The 13,654-nt window shown below is 38.7% G+C and overlaps 2 protein-coding genes across 2 annotated transcripts; one reads left to right on the top strand and one right to left on the bottom strand.

The window, feature by feature from the left end:
• Positions 1 to 2,493: 2,493 nt before the first annotated feature.
• LOC111484269 (growth-regulating factor 3-like) lies at positions 2,494 to 6,803 on the top strand. The gene is made up of 3 exons (XM_023130801.1): positions 2,494 to 3,120; positions 3,637 to 3,994; positions 6,060 to 6,803. The coding sequence occupies exons 1-3, from the start codon at positions 2,886 to 2,888 to the stop codon at positions 6,466 to 6,468; spliced, it is 1,002 nt and encodes a 333-aa protein (XP_022986569.1). The 5' UTR covers positions 2,494 to 2,885; the 3' UTR covers positions 6,469 to 6,803.
• Positions 6,804 to 10,729: 3,926 nt separating this feature from the next.
• Positions 10,730 to 11,761, bottom strand: LOC111483990 (cytochrome P450 89A2-like). Its single transcript, XM_023130401.1, has one exon. It carries the CDS (start codon positions 11,759 to 11,761, stop codon positions 10,730 to 10,732), a length of 1,032 nt encoding a protein of 343 aa, XP_022986169.1.
• Between the last annotated feature and the right edge of the window lie 1,893 nt (positions 11,762 to 13,654).

Below are 13,654 nucleotides of genomic sequence, written 5' to 3'. Positions count from 1 at the left end.
GGGGGGGGGGGGGGGGGGGGGGCTCCTTGGTAGTAGAGAAAAGACGGGTGGGGCCCAGATTGGAATGTCACCTGCATTCCGGCAAGGAGGCGGGCCGTAGGAGGAACCGGGAATAGCAGGTAGCAGGTAACCGGTTGGGCCTAAAAAGAGGGCCCATTGTATGGACCAGCCCATCACGTGTTGTTGCTGTCAGCTAAAGAGGTAGCAGTGGGTGGGTGAGGGGACAAAGTAATTATTAAAACATAACCCTTCCACCCAAATTTAAAATAATATTTTATTTATTTTATTTACTTATATCAAATATACTCACCACACATAAAAAGAAGAATAAATAAATAAATAAATAAATAAATAAATAAAAGTGATAATAAAAGAGATAAAGCTCCAAAAAGTTTATAAAGAAATTAGGGTTTCTGAAAAGTCAAGTCATAGGATTGCATCTTACCTCATTTGAAATAAAATACATCCCACCTAGATTTTCTAGACTTTTAAGGTTTATGTGAATACAATATTTTAATATTTATGTTTCACAACCGTATGTTTCGATGTATATGCATATAGACTAAATGGACACAAACGTAAAACTTTTGGACCTGTTAGGAGTTTGTCGATGTAAACCTATTATGGAGGTATGTTTAATGTTTCGTGGATGTGGGCTCATATCCTCGAGAAAGGCTAAACCATGTTAATCATGTATCTTACCTATATAGACTAACAAATCAATCTAATGATAGATGACTAAATTCAATGGGGTCATAGTAGCTTTCTAGAATTTAAAATCTCTAGATTCGTCTCTGGTAAGATATCGTTACCTTATAGTAAAGATCTGTACTCATTGTTCTACGTCCTTTAACTTAGGATTTTATTTGTAACGACCCATGTTTAGAATTTGAATCAAAATCTAGATTTGGTATTTGATGGGCTCGAAATTCTCCTGCGACATGGTCACTTTACTTGATCTTTATTTCTAAGAGTGAAGACTATTCTCATAAACTAACACGAATCCTTCTACCATGTTTTGTCTTTACTCACATGCATCTTAGAAAAATTTCTAGAAAGTCATCCAATTTAGAATTGTTCCAAACGAAGCCACTTTCAATTCTTTTAATCCTTTTTTAGTCATCCTATCCTCTCTGATTCAAATGTGGTCTCGACTCGTTCATGTCCCCTCATTGCTTGAGTGTCACGTTATTTTCATTGATTTAAAACGTTTCGATAGAAATAAAGAAAGGGTTGTAAATCATAGAAATTAAAGGGTGGAGGCTAAAGCCACTTTCGAAATGGATCAAATGTCGTGATAGTATTCGGGAATATTGAGTGTGAGGAAGATAGTTTGGAGCCTTGAAAAGCTAGGAATTGGAGAATAAATGTTTCACCACTTTGGTTTACCTTTTCTTTTCCAAAGATGAGCAAAGATTGAGAATAACTATGCACGAGTATGTTTGAGTTTGATATGATTTTTGTTTTGAATTATCAACCATTCACTAAAGCTGCACTTAAACCACTTGTCGACTTCTTCTCATCTGCCTTAACTTGATTTAGAGGATTATGACTAGATAGATATGTGATTTGGTGTGTCAATGAGCTTCCACTGATAGTCTAAAAGTAACCGTTCATCCTCATTTGGATATTAACGTGTTACGTGTCAAATACCCATCGACTTTGTCAACTGAAACTCTACTTTATTCAAGATTCTATTTCAATGAGACTAACTTAATGGGGAAAATAAGCCATTAGAGTTGCACTAATAAGTTGATCAATAAGTACGAACATGCTCAAAGTAACTAAACTAACTATAATGACACGGAAAAATTTTCTCATTATGTTCAAGAACTTATTAAGATATCTTATATTTTTTAATAGAAATTATAATGAAAAATGAAAGTACTTAGTGAGTAGCACGATGAATAGAGTTGTGAAAGAGGACATACTACCATGTGACAAATTAAAGGATTTCTAAGTCAAACATGGTTCCATTAGAAGTTCCCTTGATGATTGTTTGATTGAGTTTATGTTCAATTGATACAAGCTATGACAAAAGACACGTTGAGTTGAGCTTACGAGCAATTTGATTTGGAACACGAATGAGGTGACGTACTACGGTGTGTTGCCGGTAATGAACGGAAGGACAAAATTTGCCCAAATATAGCGTCTACCATTGAAAGCCATCTCTAAAAGCTACCTTTGATGATGCGCTCTATAAATATCGATGACAAGATAGATGAAAAATAAAATTATTGGATAAACTTAGATTTTATGGCGATAGAAAATAATGAAAAAGAAAAAGGAAGGAGGAGGCAGCATTGGAGTCCAATGAGTGGTGAAAAGAAACAGTGTGGGGGCTGAAATAGAGCCATGAAAAACACAGCACAGGCATGATTGGGAGCTCTTTCCTGACCCCTAAACAGCCCATCTCCCAACAAAACAAAACAATGATGGGTGTGTTTAAGGGAAAAGGTCTTTGATTAATTAACCAAACACCCATCAGAATCAAGATCAGCCAAAAGCAAAAAGAGGTAATCTTTTGAAGCCGAATCCCCCAATACTCAATACCCAAATTCCCAAATTCCCAAATCCCAAACACACAAAAATAAAAATGAGACCGAACTTGGCCTCCTTCGGTTCCTCCACACATACAGATACTGCCCCCCCTTTACCCACACAAACCTTCGGACACTAAAAACAAACACTACAGAGAGTGACACTGAGAGCAATCCAGATGGTGGACACACAGGCTGATCTATGTCCCATGATTTTCTTCTCTGTCTCAGACTATGTTTGAGGTTTTCTGGGTGTTTTAGCAAAAGGGGTTTTGGTGGGTTTTGTGGATTAGTCGCTTCACAACTGGTGGTCGGCGGCGGAGGCGGAGGAACTCTCGTGTTATTATGAACAACAGTGGCGGTGGCGGTGAGGATGGGAGTAGGACAGTAGCAGCAACAGCAAGTGGAATGATGGGGATGAATAGGTCACCTTTCACAGTGTTACAGTGGCAGGAGCTGGAGCATCAGGCTCTGATCTTCAAGTATATGATGGCAGGTCTGCCTGTGCCACCGGATCTTGTACTCCCTATTCAGAGGAGTTTCGAGTCCATTTCTCATAGGTTCTTCCATCATCCCACCAGTAATCTTACCTCAACCCTCTCCTTTTTTTTTTTTTATCTCATTTTCTCTCTCTCTTTCTGGGCTCTGTCAGTTTGATTGGTTTCTGTTTGTGTTTGATTTGATTTTGGTGATCTTGTTCACTTCTTGTTTCCCCCTTTCTTTTTCTTCATCTCTTTTTTTGTCTACAGTTCTTTTCCTCTAATGGGTTCATTTTGATTCATGAATGATGCTTTTTTTGAAGTTCCCTTGTTTCAAACACTTCACAATCTTGTATTTCCACTCCCCTTTTGCCTAGAAGTTGTGAATCTGCAAGCTATGTAAGAAATAATGGTATTTTTCAGCTGAATGAATGAGGGGTTTGGTGTCTAATAACCCTTCATTAGTTTCAATCTTTTTACTGTAATTTCATTTCTAATAGCATAATAAATCCCCCAATCTTAAGCCTTAGCTTCATCATTTTGGGTATGTAAAGCCCAAGAATATGTTTGAGCTATCTTTGTGTTAGTTCATGTGTTGATATGTGCTAGATTTGCAGTGGCTTATTGTTCATTCTACGGGAAGAAGGTGGACCCAGAGCCTGGAAGATGCAGGAGGACTGATGGAAAGAAATGGAGATGCTCCAAAGATGCATATCCAAACTCCAAATACTGTGAGCGCCATATGCACCGTGGCCGAAACCGTTCAAGAAAGCCTGTGGAATCTCAAACAATGACACAATCGTCGTCCACTGCGACATCTCTTATCGTTACTGGAAGCAGTAGCACCGGAGCTGGAAGCTTCCATGGCCTTCCATTGAATGCCTTAAGCAACTCCGAGGCGACTACGACTAGAACCAGCCAGCCTGATTATCCTTTGGACTCCATTCCATATGGAATACCAAGCAAAGATTATAGGTATCGTATAAATCCTCGCTGCAACTTCATTTTGTCGAATCATATTGTAATGCAAGAACTTATGAACATTCATATCCAATTGCCATGATGTTTGATATCAAATGGGAGGAGTTTCCATGCATTTATTTGCAAGAAAGGAAAAGTTTGCACTCTTGGGGACCATATTCGAGCTATGTGGTGGGAGCCCAAACTGTGCTCTTCTCTGCCATATGTTTTATTGAATGTTTTAAACACACCTTTTTGAATTCTTTTGGATCCAACTCTTTGGGCCCTATTCATTTCTTTTGTTCATAATTTTTTTTGTGTTATCCTAAGTATACATGCTTCACTGAGCCTATGATGTCTTGCTTTTATGTTCTTTCCAATTGATGCAGGCCTGACATAGCAATAAAAAATTGTCTTGCTGTTAAAACAATTGTACTAACCCTATTGGTTATATACCTTAGCTCAATATCAAAAGATATCAAGACAGAGAAAGAAATGTCAGTTCTGCTCCAATTCTAGTGGTCTGTAAAGTTGAATTGTCTCTCTTTTTTCTTTCTCTCTCTCTCTTTGGCTTTTCTTAGCTCATCTTTTTTACCCTTCAAATTGTCTGATATCTATGGTAATGTTTCATATTCCGCTGACATTCTGCGATTGATGTTTGCTGAAGAGTAACCGTTCTGATGGTCGTTGGCGTTCACTTTTGTTAACTTTAACTGATAAACTTTTGCGTGATCTGGTTTGTTCTAGGTCGATTCTTGTAAATTTAGGTACAATTTAGAAAATTCTCATCGTTAATTGTTTTTTTTTTCATGGTCCAACATATCGGGTCCTAATGTAGGTGGATGGCTGCCGAGTTCAGTTTTGTTGTTCATAGGGAACAACTCTGACAATCATTATGTTCTTTTGAACTCTTGCTATTTAGCTTTAATTGTTCCTAGCTGCCTCAGTTATTGTGTCAGCTGACTGAACTTATGGAGCTTAATGGGTAAACCATGCTTAAGCTTTCAATCTGTCATCGGTTCGTACCTCGGGGTTTGTACCGGTATTAGGTGGTTTGCTCTCTTCTTTTTAGCATCATAGCTAACATTTTAGCTTGCTTATTGTCCTTCACCAAAGCGGCTTAAGCTTCTAGCTTTCAGCTCGACTTTGTGATCGATCTCTTCACGTCTTGAAAGAAGGCCTTTGGACATGTTTTACTTTTCGCTCTTGTCGCACGTTGCTGTACTGGAGCTATGTGACGAAAAAGTGCCATGTTTTTGAACTATTTTGATTGTTGTTTCAAATACTTGTGGACTCCTTAGTTCTGCTATATATTTGAATCTATCTATTCCATAATTGATATTCTTTGTATTTGCAATATCCTTGATCATAGTCACAGGAAACCTGAATTTTTAATAGCTTTGATCCTCCTTTGATGTCTCATCTGTCTGCTAATTTTATTTCTGCTGCTTACGTTGTCTCCTTTCGAGCTACTTTCCTTCGACCTTTTCTTTTTCTGGGTCAAGTTCTGATAATCTTGGTCACGTATTGTGATATCTCACATCGGTCGGGGATGAGAACGAAACACCCTTTATAAGAGTGTAGAAACTTTTTACTAGCAAATGCGTTTTAAAAACTTTGAGGGGAAGCCCGAAAGGAAAATCCTAAAAAGGACAATATCTGCTATTGGTGGGCCTGGTCCGTTACATGCATGGAAGCAAGTCGGGTCAGGGGAGGGGACATCTGTTAGGGAGCAAGAACCAAAGAGCATGCATAATTCTTGTAGCATTTCAGCTCACGGTACACATTTACATTGTTGGACCTTTCTGGTTACAGAATCTATAGAACGTGACAGAAGCGCACGGGCTTACAGCCTAAAATATCTCATACTGTCACGGTTCACAGACGGAAATTGAGTAACAGAGAGCCACTTTGATGTCTGGTCGTGTCCGAACCATTGTAGTATACGATTCTCATTTTGTTACTAGTGACAATGGTTGAATTAACATTGAAGCATGTGCATTGGAGGCTAAATTTGCAGTGAAGTTGAGCATATAGATGCAAATTCTCTTCCCTTATTTATGTATTAATTGGATTACAGGTATCTTCAAGGGCTTAGACCTGAGGCTGGAGTGCATAGTTTCTTTTCTGAGGCATCAGGAAGCAGCAGGGCTGTTCAAATGGATGCACCAATGGACAACACATGGCCAATAATGCCATCTCGATCGCCGTCTTTCCCGGCATCAAAATCGACTGAAAACTCCATCTTCCAAAGTGGATATCTGCAGCATTCGTTCTTCGGTGGCGAATATCCATCTGGGGAAACTCTGAAACAAGAAGCTCAATCGCTTCAACCGCTCTTCGATGAATGGCCGAGAACTAGGGAGTCATGGACTGGACTCGACGAAAGATCCAATCAAACTTCCTTCTCCACTACACAGCTCTCCATATCAATTCCAATGTCTTCATCCGACTTGTCGACCACAAGCTCGAAATCTCCTCATGGTTAGTACCTGCTTCTACCACGCCTGTTCGGTTTCTTCATGCATATTCTTAGTTCATCCTCAATATCATTCTCCATATATGATTGAAAGCAGCATGATGCTTTGAGAAAATTTTCAAGTTTTATCTCTCAACTTCAATGCCTGAATTTTGAAAGCTAGTCGTTCACGTTCGGTATATGTGAGCGAACGTGTCGTTGGAGAATTCTGTTGTATTCTTGTCTTGTTTTCCCTTTGCAGCTCTGTTTTTCGGGGTATCGAAAACTTGGTTGTGTAAACAATTTGGAAGCTGAATGTTGTTATTAGGCTTGGAATAATACAAAACTATGGCTTGAAAATTTAGAGTAAAGTAAGATTATAATGAGGTTGACAACAAATGGATATTTGTTGTAATGTTTCTTCTCAACTTTTATGTTATATTTTTGTTGAACAATGTTGCCTTGCTTGACAATGGACAACCTCACAAACATAGTTAGAACATGTTTGATTCTTTTAATGGACAAACATAGACAAGGGACAACGTTGTTCTTTTAATTAGATGACATAATTGAAACGTGTTTGGTGTTTGGTTCTTAAACTTTCATGTAACTAGGTATGTAGTCTATCTACTTTAAAAGTTGTAGTCATTAGTGTGAGATCCTATATCAGTTGGAGAGGAGAATGAAGTATCTTTTATTAGAGTGTGGAAACTTCTCCCTAATAGGCGTGTTTTAAAAGTCGACGATAACGGTCCAAAATAGACAATATTTACTAACAGTTAAATTGGCTATTGAAACATTTTTTTTTTGTTTTTGGCGGGAAAAAATTGTTACCACATTTTAACCATAGGATTTAATTCCTTCGCTATAAATTGACCTCGGGTAATAAATCATGGTACCCGTTCACCACCATCTTAGGAGACTTGGACATTGATGGATATTAAAAAAAAGTTATGTATTGTATATATTAAAGTTTATAATTATACAATTTCTGGCTTTCATCATTTCCTTTAGGAACAAACGTGCCCACTTGTATACTGAATACGTGACCTTGCTTCTATTACCACCACTCTGGGTACTTAAAGGTTGCAGTAATTCTGAGGGTCTCTGTCGAGGTGCATTGACTTGTTGACAGGTCAATATGACACATTTCTTTTCATATGAGGCCATAAGTAGCATTTTTAAGGTGTTGGTACAGCTTGATAATTCTTGGATGCATCGTAAATAGTGATCTATGAGTCTTTGCTAACAACTCTGGGTGTCATGTGTCACAATCATACTATGAAGAGAATAGGTTGTGGCTTTTATGTGTAGTCATGACAAGGTGGCAAAATGAAGTGGCACCCAACTGGCCACGTGAGAGCCGAGACAAGATAGTGCCATGATGCGATCGAGGACGGAAAATCATCCAACACATTATATAAGTTATACATTGAAGCCAAGCCAAGACATAGGCAAGAAGGAGTCATCGAGTAGACAAGAGTGTCGAAGATAGACTTATTGAAGGGTCAGGTAGGGTCTTGGGCCTTAATCTTGAAAGTCAGGATTTTGTAGAAAATTTGGGCATTCGATTCTAGAGTCAAATCCATCTGTATGAAATATGAATGCTCACCAAATTTGGTATCAATCGGATACCGAACGAATGTTCCACAACATTGTATGACCGTTCGTCAAAATCTTGTCTACACCTGCCAAATTGTAAATGCCTCAAAATGTACCTTAAGGGGGAGACATGATGTTAGCTCTCCACCACCCTTAAGCCATGTGACCTAAGTGAGCTACTCTATGGCACATACTTGTGTCACAGTGAGGGCGAGCATTATGAGACGAGTGTCTCGGGCGACCTCCTATGAAATGAATTTTTCAAGAACAATGTCAGACGACATGGGTGTGCCGACTTTGCGACCCAGCCCATGTGTCGGCGGTTGGATCATACTCTTGCTATTTGGAATGAAGTCAGTAAATGATATGACATGGACACGAGAGGGTCCAATGCCTCGATAAAACTGAATGGATGAATTTTTAGGATGTCCCAATATTGAGAATGACACATAGGCCCGCTCTCGATGGCATGATCTAGTGAGCTGTGATGGCTGACGATACCCCGTGACTTGAGATGGTGTCAAGATATATGTTAATTGGAAACCTAAATGATATGAGATGCGACGTTAAATGAGAGACCTTGGCTTCGAGTCGAGGCAAGGTCAAGTCGAATGACATGGTTTAGTATAGAAGCAACTTGGTTAAGCCACAGATGATTGAACATGCACGCACGGGCAGAGTGTGTGGTCGAACAAGCTTAGATTTCGTACAAGTTGTGTTCAGTGGGTGAAGAAAAACTTCGCCTAAGGTCTAACGAAGACACAAATTTGGGCAAAAAATGTATATGGGGCTTGGGTTCACCTCAAGGCTAGTCGTGAGCATGTCATGATCATGATGCCACACGGTTGAAAAAGTATGACCGTGACATCATGCCTATATGTTGGTTTAGCTTCTCTATCACAGACTACTAGCAAATGTTGTACTCCCCTTAAAGTTGTAAGTTGTATGGACTCGTATGTCCTCATGCAATGCCCTTCTTAGGTGTGATCTAAGGTTCGTCCAGACTTCCTTCCTTTTAATGTTTCGTGAGTCGGTAAGCGTATTCCCTCACCATTGATATCTATGTCTCGTAAGTGGCAAATCATTGACTTATCTCTCCATACTCTCGATTGCATACTTAGTATTGATTCTTTCCTTGGAATCAACCAAAGTGTAACGAAACTCATGCCGACTATAGTGTTGGAATATCAAACTTTACATCTTGTTATGGTCTTATAAGCTCTTGATCATATCATGAGTCTAGTTAAGGTATCACGGTTTTGGACTTGAGTTCCTTATCATTCATAGTCACAAATTCATGGAAGATTCATTCACATGATCATGAGCTAGGTTCTTGGGCCGCCTATGTCTAAGTCCTAGTTATATGAACCCATGTGGTCCCTCCCTCGTCCTTCCACGGTGGGTTTATAGAATGTGGTCTTATTTCGAGAGCCCATCCATTTTCATACAGTAAATAGTCATAATTTCTGAATCAAAGACAGTTCCCTACTTAGAACAATCTAGGTCACGTGGTTGGTATAAAATTGTATGGCTACTAATCTAGATAGTAAAATCTTGACACCTTACTAATCGGGTGATGGTTGTGAGCTCGAGGCGTATCAAAAGATAAGGAGGTACTAGGTGATTTTAGGCTAGGTAGGCTGGGTTTGGTTCTTTCCATGACGTGGTACTTAGCTATCAAGGTGTTAAGTCAGAATTAAAATCAACTGTGTTTATTTATGAAATTAGCTCAATAGGCTAGTTCCGATCTTACTGTAGAGCATTCATCTTATGTTCATAAAGCATTAAAAAAAAGGTCAACTTAAGTATGGAGCTTGACGGTTTTTCTCTCATGGTCATTCAGTTATTGTTGTGCATAAAATAACTTTGCTCAATTCCACCGATATGAAATATTAATCTTTTCAATTAACTAATTTCTAAACAATGATTAAATATTTTGCCATCATATCATATAAAAACTCAATTGTATAGAACACCTCCACTTTTATGTCTCCATATGAAAGACTTGGACCAAATCATTTGAAACAATTCTAAAGTGCAACACCGAGAAATAAATACCCAATTTTTCTTTAAAGTTCTAACTTTCCGATGGAATTTTAAGATGATGCAGTAGAAAAATGCTCAAACAAATCCCTAAAAATCAAGAAAAATATGAAAAAACAGTAAAAAAATTTGATAAAAGTGGTCAAAAGTCAACCCTCGAGAAATATTTTGGTCATCATAGCCTCCAAGAGAACAAAATGATATTGAGAAAAAAAGTAGGTTGAGGGTGTTCGAGTTTCGTTAATTAAGGGAAGATTATGCGTATATAATTAGGGACACTATTTTCATTTGTATGAGGCATTTTGAGAAAACTAACATTAAAGTCACGAGATCTTACATTATAAGGGGACAATATCATAATAGTATGGAGTGTGTCGTTCCTATCAGAAGGTACTTAAATGGATCCCCTCCTTCCTACTTCTTGGCCATTCTTTGGTCATGTCGTTCTTCTAAAATAGGTAGAATTTTAATTTAGCTTTCCAACAAAATTTTATATTTTATGGATCAAAGGAATAACTTAAGATTAAAATTTAAAAATTTTACCACAAATTTTGACACGAAAGAATTATGAGTTCATAATCAAGGAATATTATCTCCATTGGTAAGACCTTTTAGAAAATACAAAGAAAAGTCACGAGAGCATAAGCTCAAAGAGAACAATATCTCATGGAAATGCGAGCCTGCAGCGGCTTCTTCATGACGATGGAAACCTCAAACTTTTCTTCAAGATCAACTTCACCCTCCTCATCCCATTTGAACACCCACACCAAATTCCCCACAAAATACTGCAAATGAAGCATCGAAATCCCAGCTCCGGGGCACATTCTTCTCCCTCCCCCATATGGCATGAACTTAATCTCCTTCCTCCCCCTCCAAATCTCTGTAGCTTCCGCTTCCACGTTTGTCAAGAATCTCTCCGGCCTGAACTCCATCGCCTCCTCCCATACCTCCTCGTTCCTCGCCATCTCCGCCAACGCTAAATGCACTGTCGTTTTCTCCGGCACCACGAATCTCCCATCCAATACCACTTCCTCTGTCACTGTATGTGGTAGAGCCAAATGCCCTGGCGGATGCCTCCTCAAGGTCTCCATTATCACTGCTTTCAGGTACGGCATCTTCTTCACATCCTCCTCTCTTATGTAGTCTTTCCATGATGCTCCATCCATCGCCTCATTCATCTCTCTATATAGCTTCTCTTGGATTTCTGGATATTTTACGATGTTTGCCATTGCCCATTCCATCACCACTACTGTGGAATGGACGATTCCGTTGAGAAACTCCACGCATAGGCTGATGATTTCACCTTCTTCGAGCTTCCGATTCTCTTCTGGGAGGTGTAGGTTTATCAATGTGTCGAGATAGGGCGAAATGTGTTCTGATTTTGTTTCTGATTCTGATTCTGATTCTAATTCGTTGTTCTTTTGTTCGATTTCGCGTTGTTTTTCGTGGAATCTGGATTTAATTAGAGGAATTATTGCAGTTTCGATTTCGTTTCGAAGTGTTGAGAGTTCCTTCCAAAGATTAGGGCAGAGGAATTTCCCTAATTTTAGTGGATACTGATTGAGTTTGTTTTCGTTACTGGAACACAACAGAACGCGATGGAGGAGATCGGCTAGGGCTTTGATTCGATCCTCGTCGATCTTCAATCCAATGCACATGAACACTGATAACTCCGTCATAGTCGGCCAGAAATGGTCGACAAGGCGAACGGCAGTGGCGCCGCCCTGGGAGTGCGATTTCAGGCGAGAGACTAGCGAGTGCAGGCTCCACCGGTGGGTGTCGGAATGGAGTTTCAGGCGAGAGGGGTGGAGGATTTCAGAGACAAGGTTACGACGGAGGAGGTTCCAGTTGGGGCCGTGGAAGGCGTTGAAGATGGTAATTTGGTTGCTGTAGAGGATTTTAGTGGTGGTGGAGGCAGGGGGGCGGCCAGCGAAGGCGGCGCCGTTGTGGATGAGAGCTTGGTGGGCGATGGAATGGGCAGCGATGAAGATGACAGGGCGGGAGCCGAAGTGGAGTGTGAAGATGGGGCCATAGTGAGCATGGAGGGTGTGAATCAGCGATGAGAATGATGAGGAGTGTTTCCGGAGGAGGAAGATGTTGCCCAGAAATGGGAGAGGGAATGGTCCTGGTGGAAGGTTGTTGAAGGAGCGGCCATGGCGGATGAGCATGAAGATTGTGAGGATGGAGATGATGGTTATGATGAGAATTGGAAGAGATGTAGTTTCCATTTTCAACATTCACAAAGATGGCAGAAGCCGAAGACGATCCAACCCATGCACAAGTAACGAATCCTTGGCTTCCCCTTATATAGTCGACTTCCTTTATTTCATTTTCTTTATTAATTTTAATATGATTTTTTTTTAACTTTTTCTATTAATATTAGTCGGTAATAAACTCGAAAATCTAAAGTTATATTATATATAATAAAAATTAAATCAAATTTTAATAGGTTAAAATTATTTTAATAATTAACTTAATAAAAATAAATTAATTAACGCCCATTAATTATTAGTTAATGTAATAAAATTGCTGGTAGGAGTAATTATCAAGCTAAACAATCTTATTTATTGATAACATTAATATCTTAATTTATTTTATTTTGAACAAAATCAGTTAATTAATTAATTGTTCTTAGTTTACAAATTTATTACCATTAATTCTTTAATTATAATAAATCAATAATATTTAATTTATTTTGATAAAAAAATTATTGACTTTTTTAAGATAGCATTTTTCTATATTTGTCTCAATATTTAGATTCAATAGGACAATTCATTTGAGACTATCACAAGACGCGACCTCTTGAATAATCTAACTTTATTATGACGTATACAGATATTGATGCTAAGATAGCTACATATGATATAACAATTAAGATACAACCTTGCAACCCCATATTATGATATAATAATTAAGGTGCGACTGTAACGATCAGAAATTTTCTACTTAATTTGAAATTGTCATTGTATACATATTATGAACATTAAATGTGAAAATACTTCATTTAAACTTTTACAAAACATCACCTTCAAAGTCATGAACTTACGTGTTTTGAAAACACCTTTAAAACGACACAACAAAACACTAAATAAAATAAATAAATGTTTAACTTAAAAACATCATACTCTAGCCTAAGTCTAAAAAAATAAATGCGACTACCCTATGCATGTATCATGGTCTCGAATTGCGATGTTTTCCTCAGTCGTACAAGAATGTCTTGTCTTAACATGAAATAGAAGTAACACGTGGTTTGAGCATTTAAAGAAATACTCGGTACGTGACCCCACTATTGGGGTTAAATGGAATAACATGTGAATGCAATGACTAGACCTATCATAACAGTCTATTTTCTTATGATACTCTCCTACAGGTAGCTTAGATGTGTACTATATACTCTACACATGGCCTACACCTGCGAGTGTGGACCCACCAGTCGGTTCACACACTCCTGGACCCTTTTCCTTGTTGGGCGAGCATGCTCTGATAGCTCTCTGTGCCAGACACCCGTTAGAAGTAGTAGCCGTCACGGAAGCATTATGTAAAACATAATGGTCGTTCTTTTGCCTAGTAGT

This window comes from Cucurbita maxima, unplaced genomic scaffold (genome assembly GCF_002738345.1).
Source record: "Cucurbita maxima cultivar Rimu unplaced genomic scaffold, Cmax_1.0 Cma_Scf00009, whole genome shotgun sequence".
Classification (NCBI taxonomy): domain Eukaryota; kingdom Viridiplantae; phylum Streptophyta; class Magnoliopsida; order Cucurbitales; family Cucurbitaceae; genus Cucurbita; species Cucurbita maxima.
Note: the sequence above shows the minus strand (reverse complement) of the source record. Positions and strands in the feature narration are given on the sequence as shown.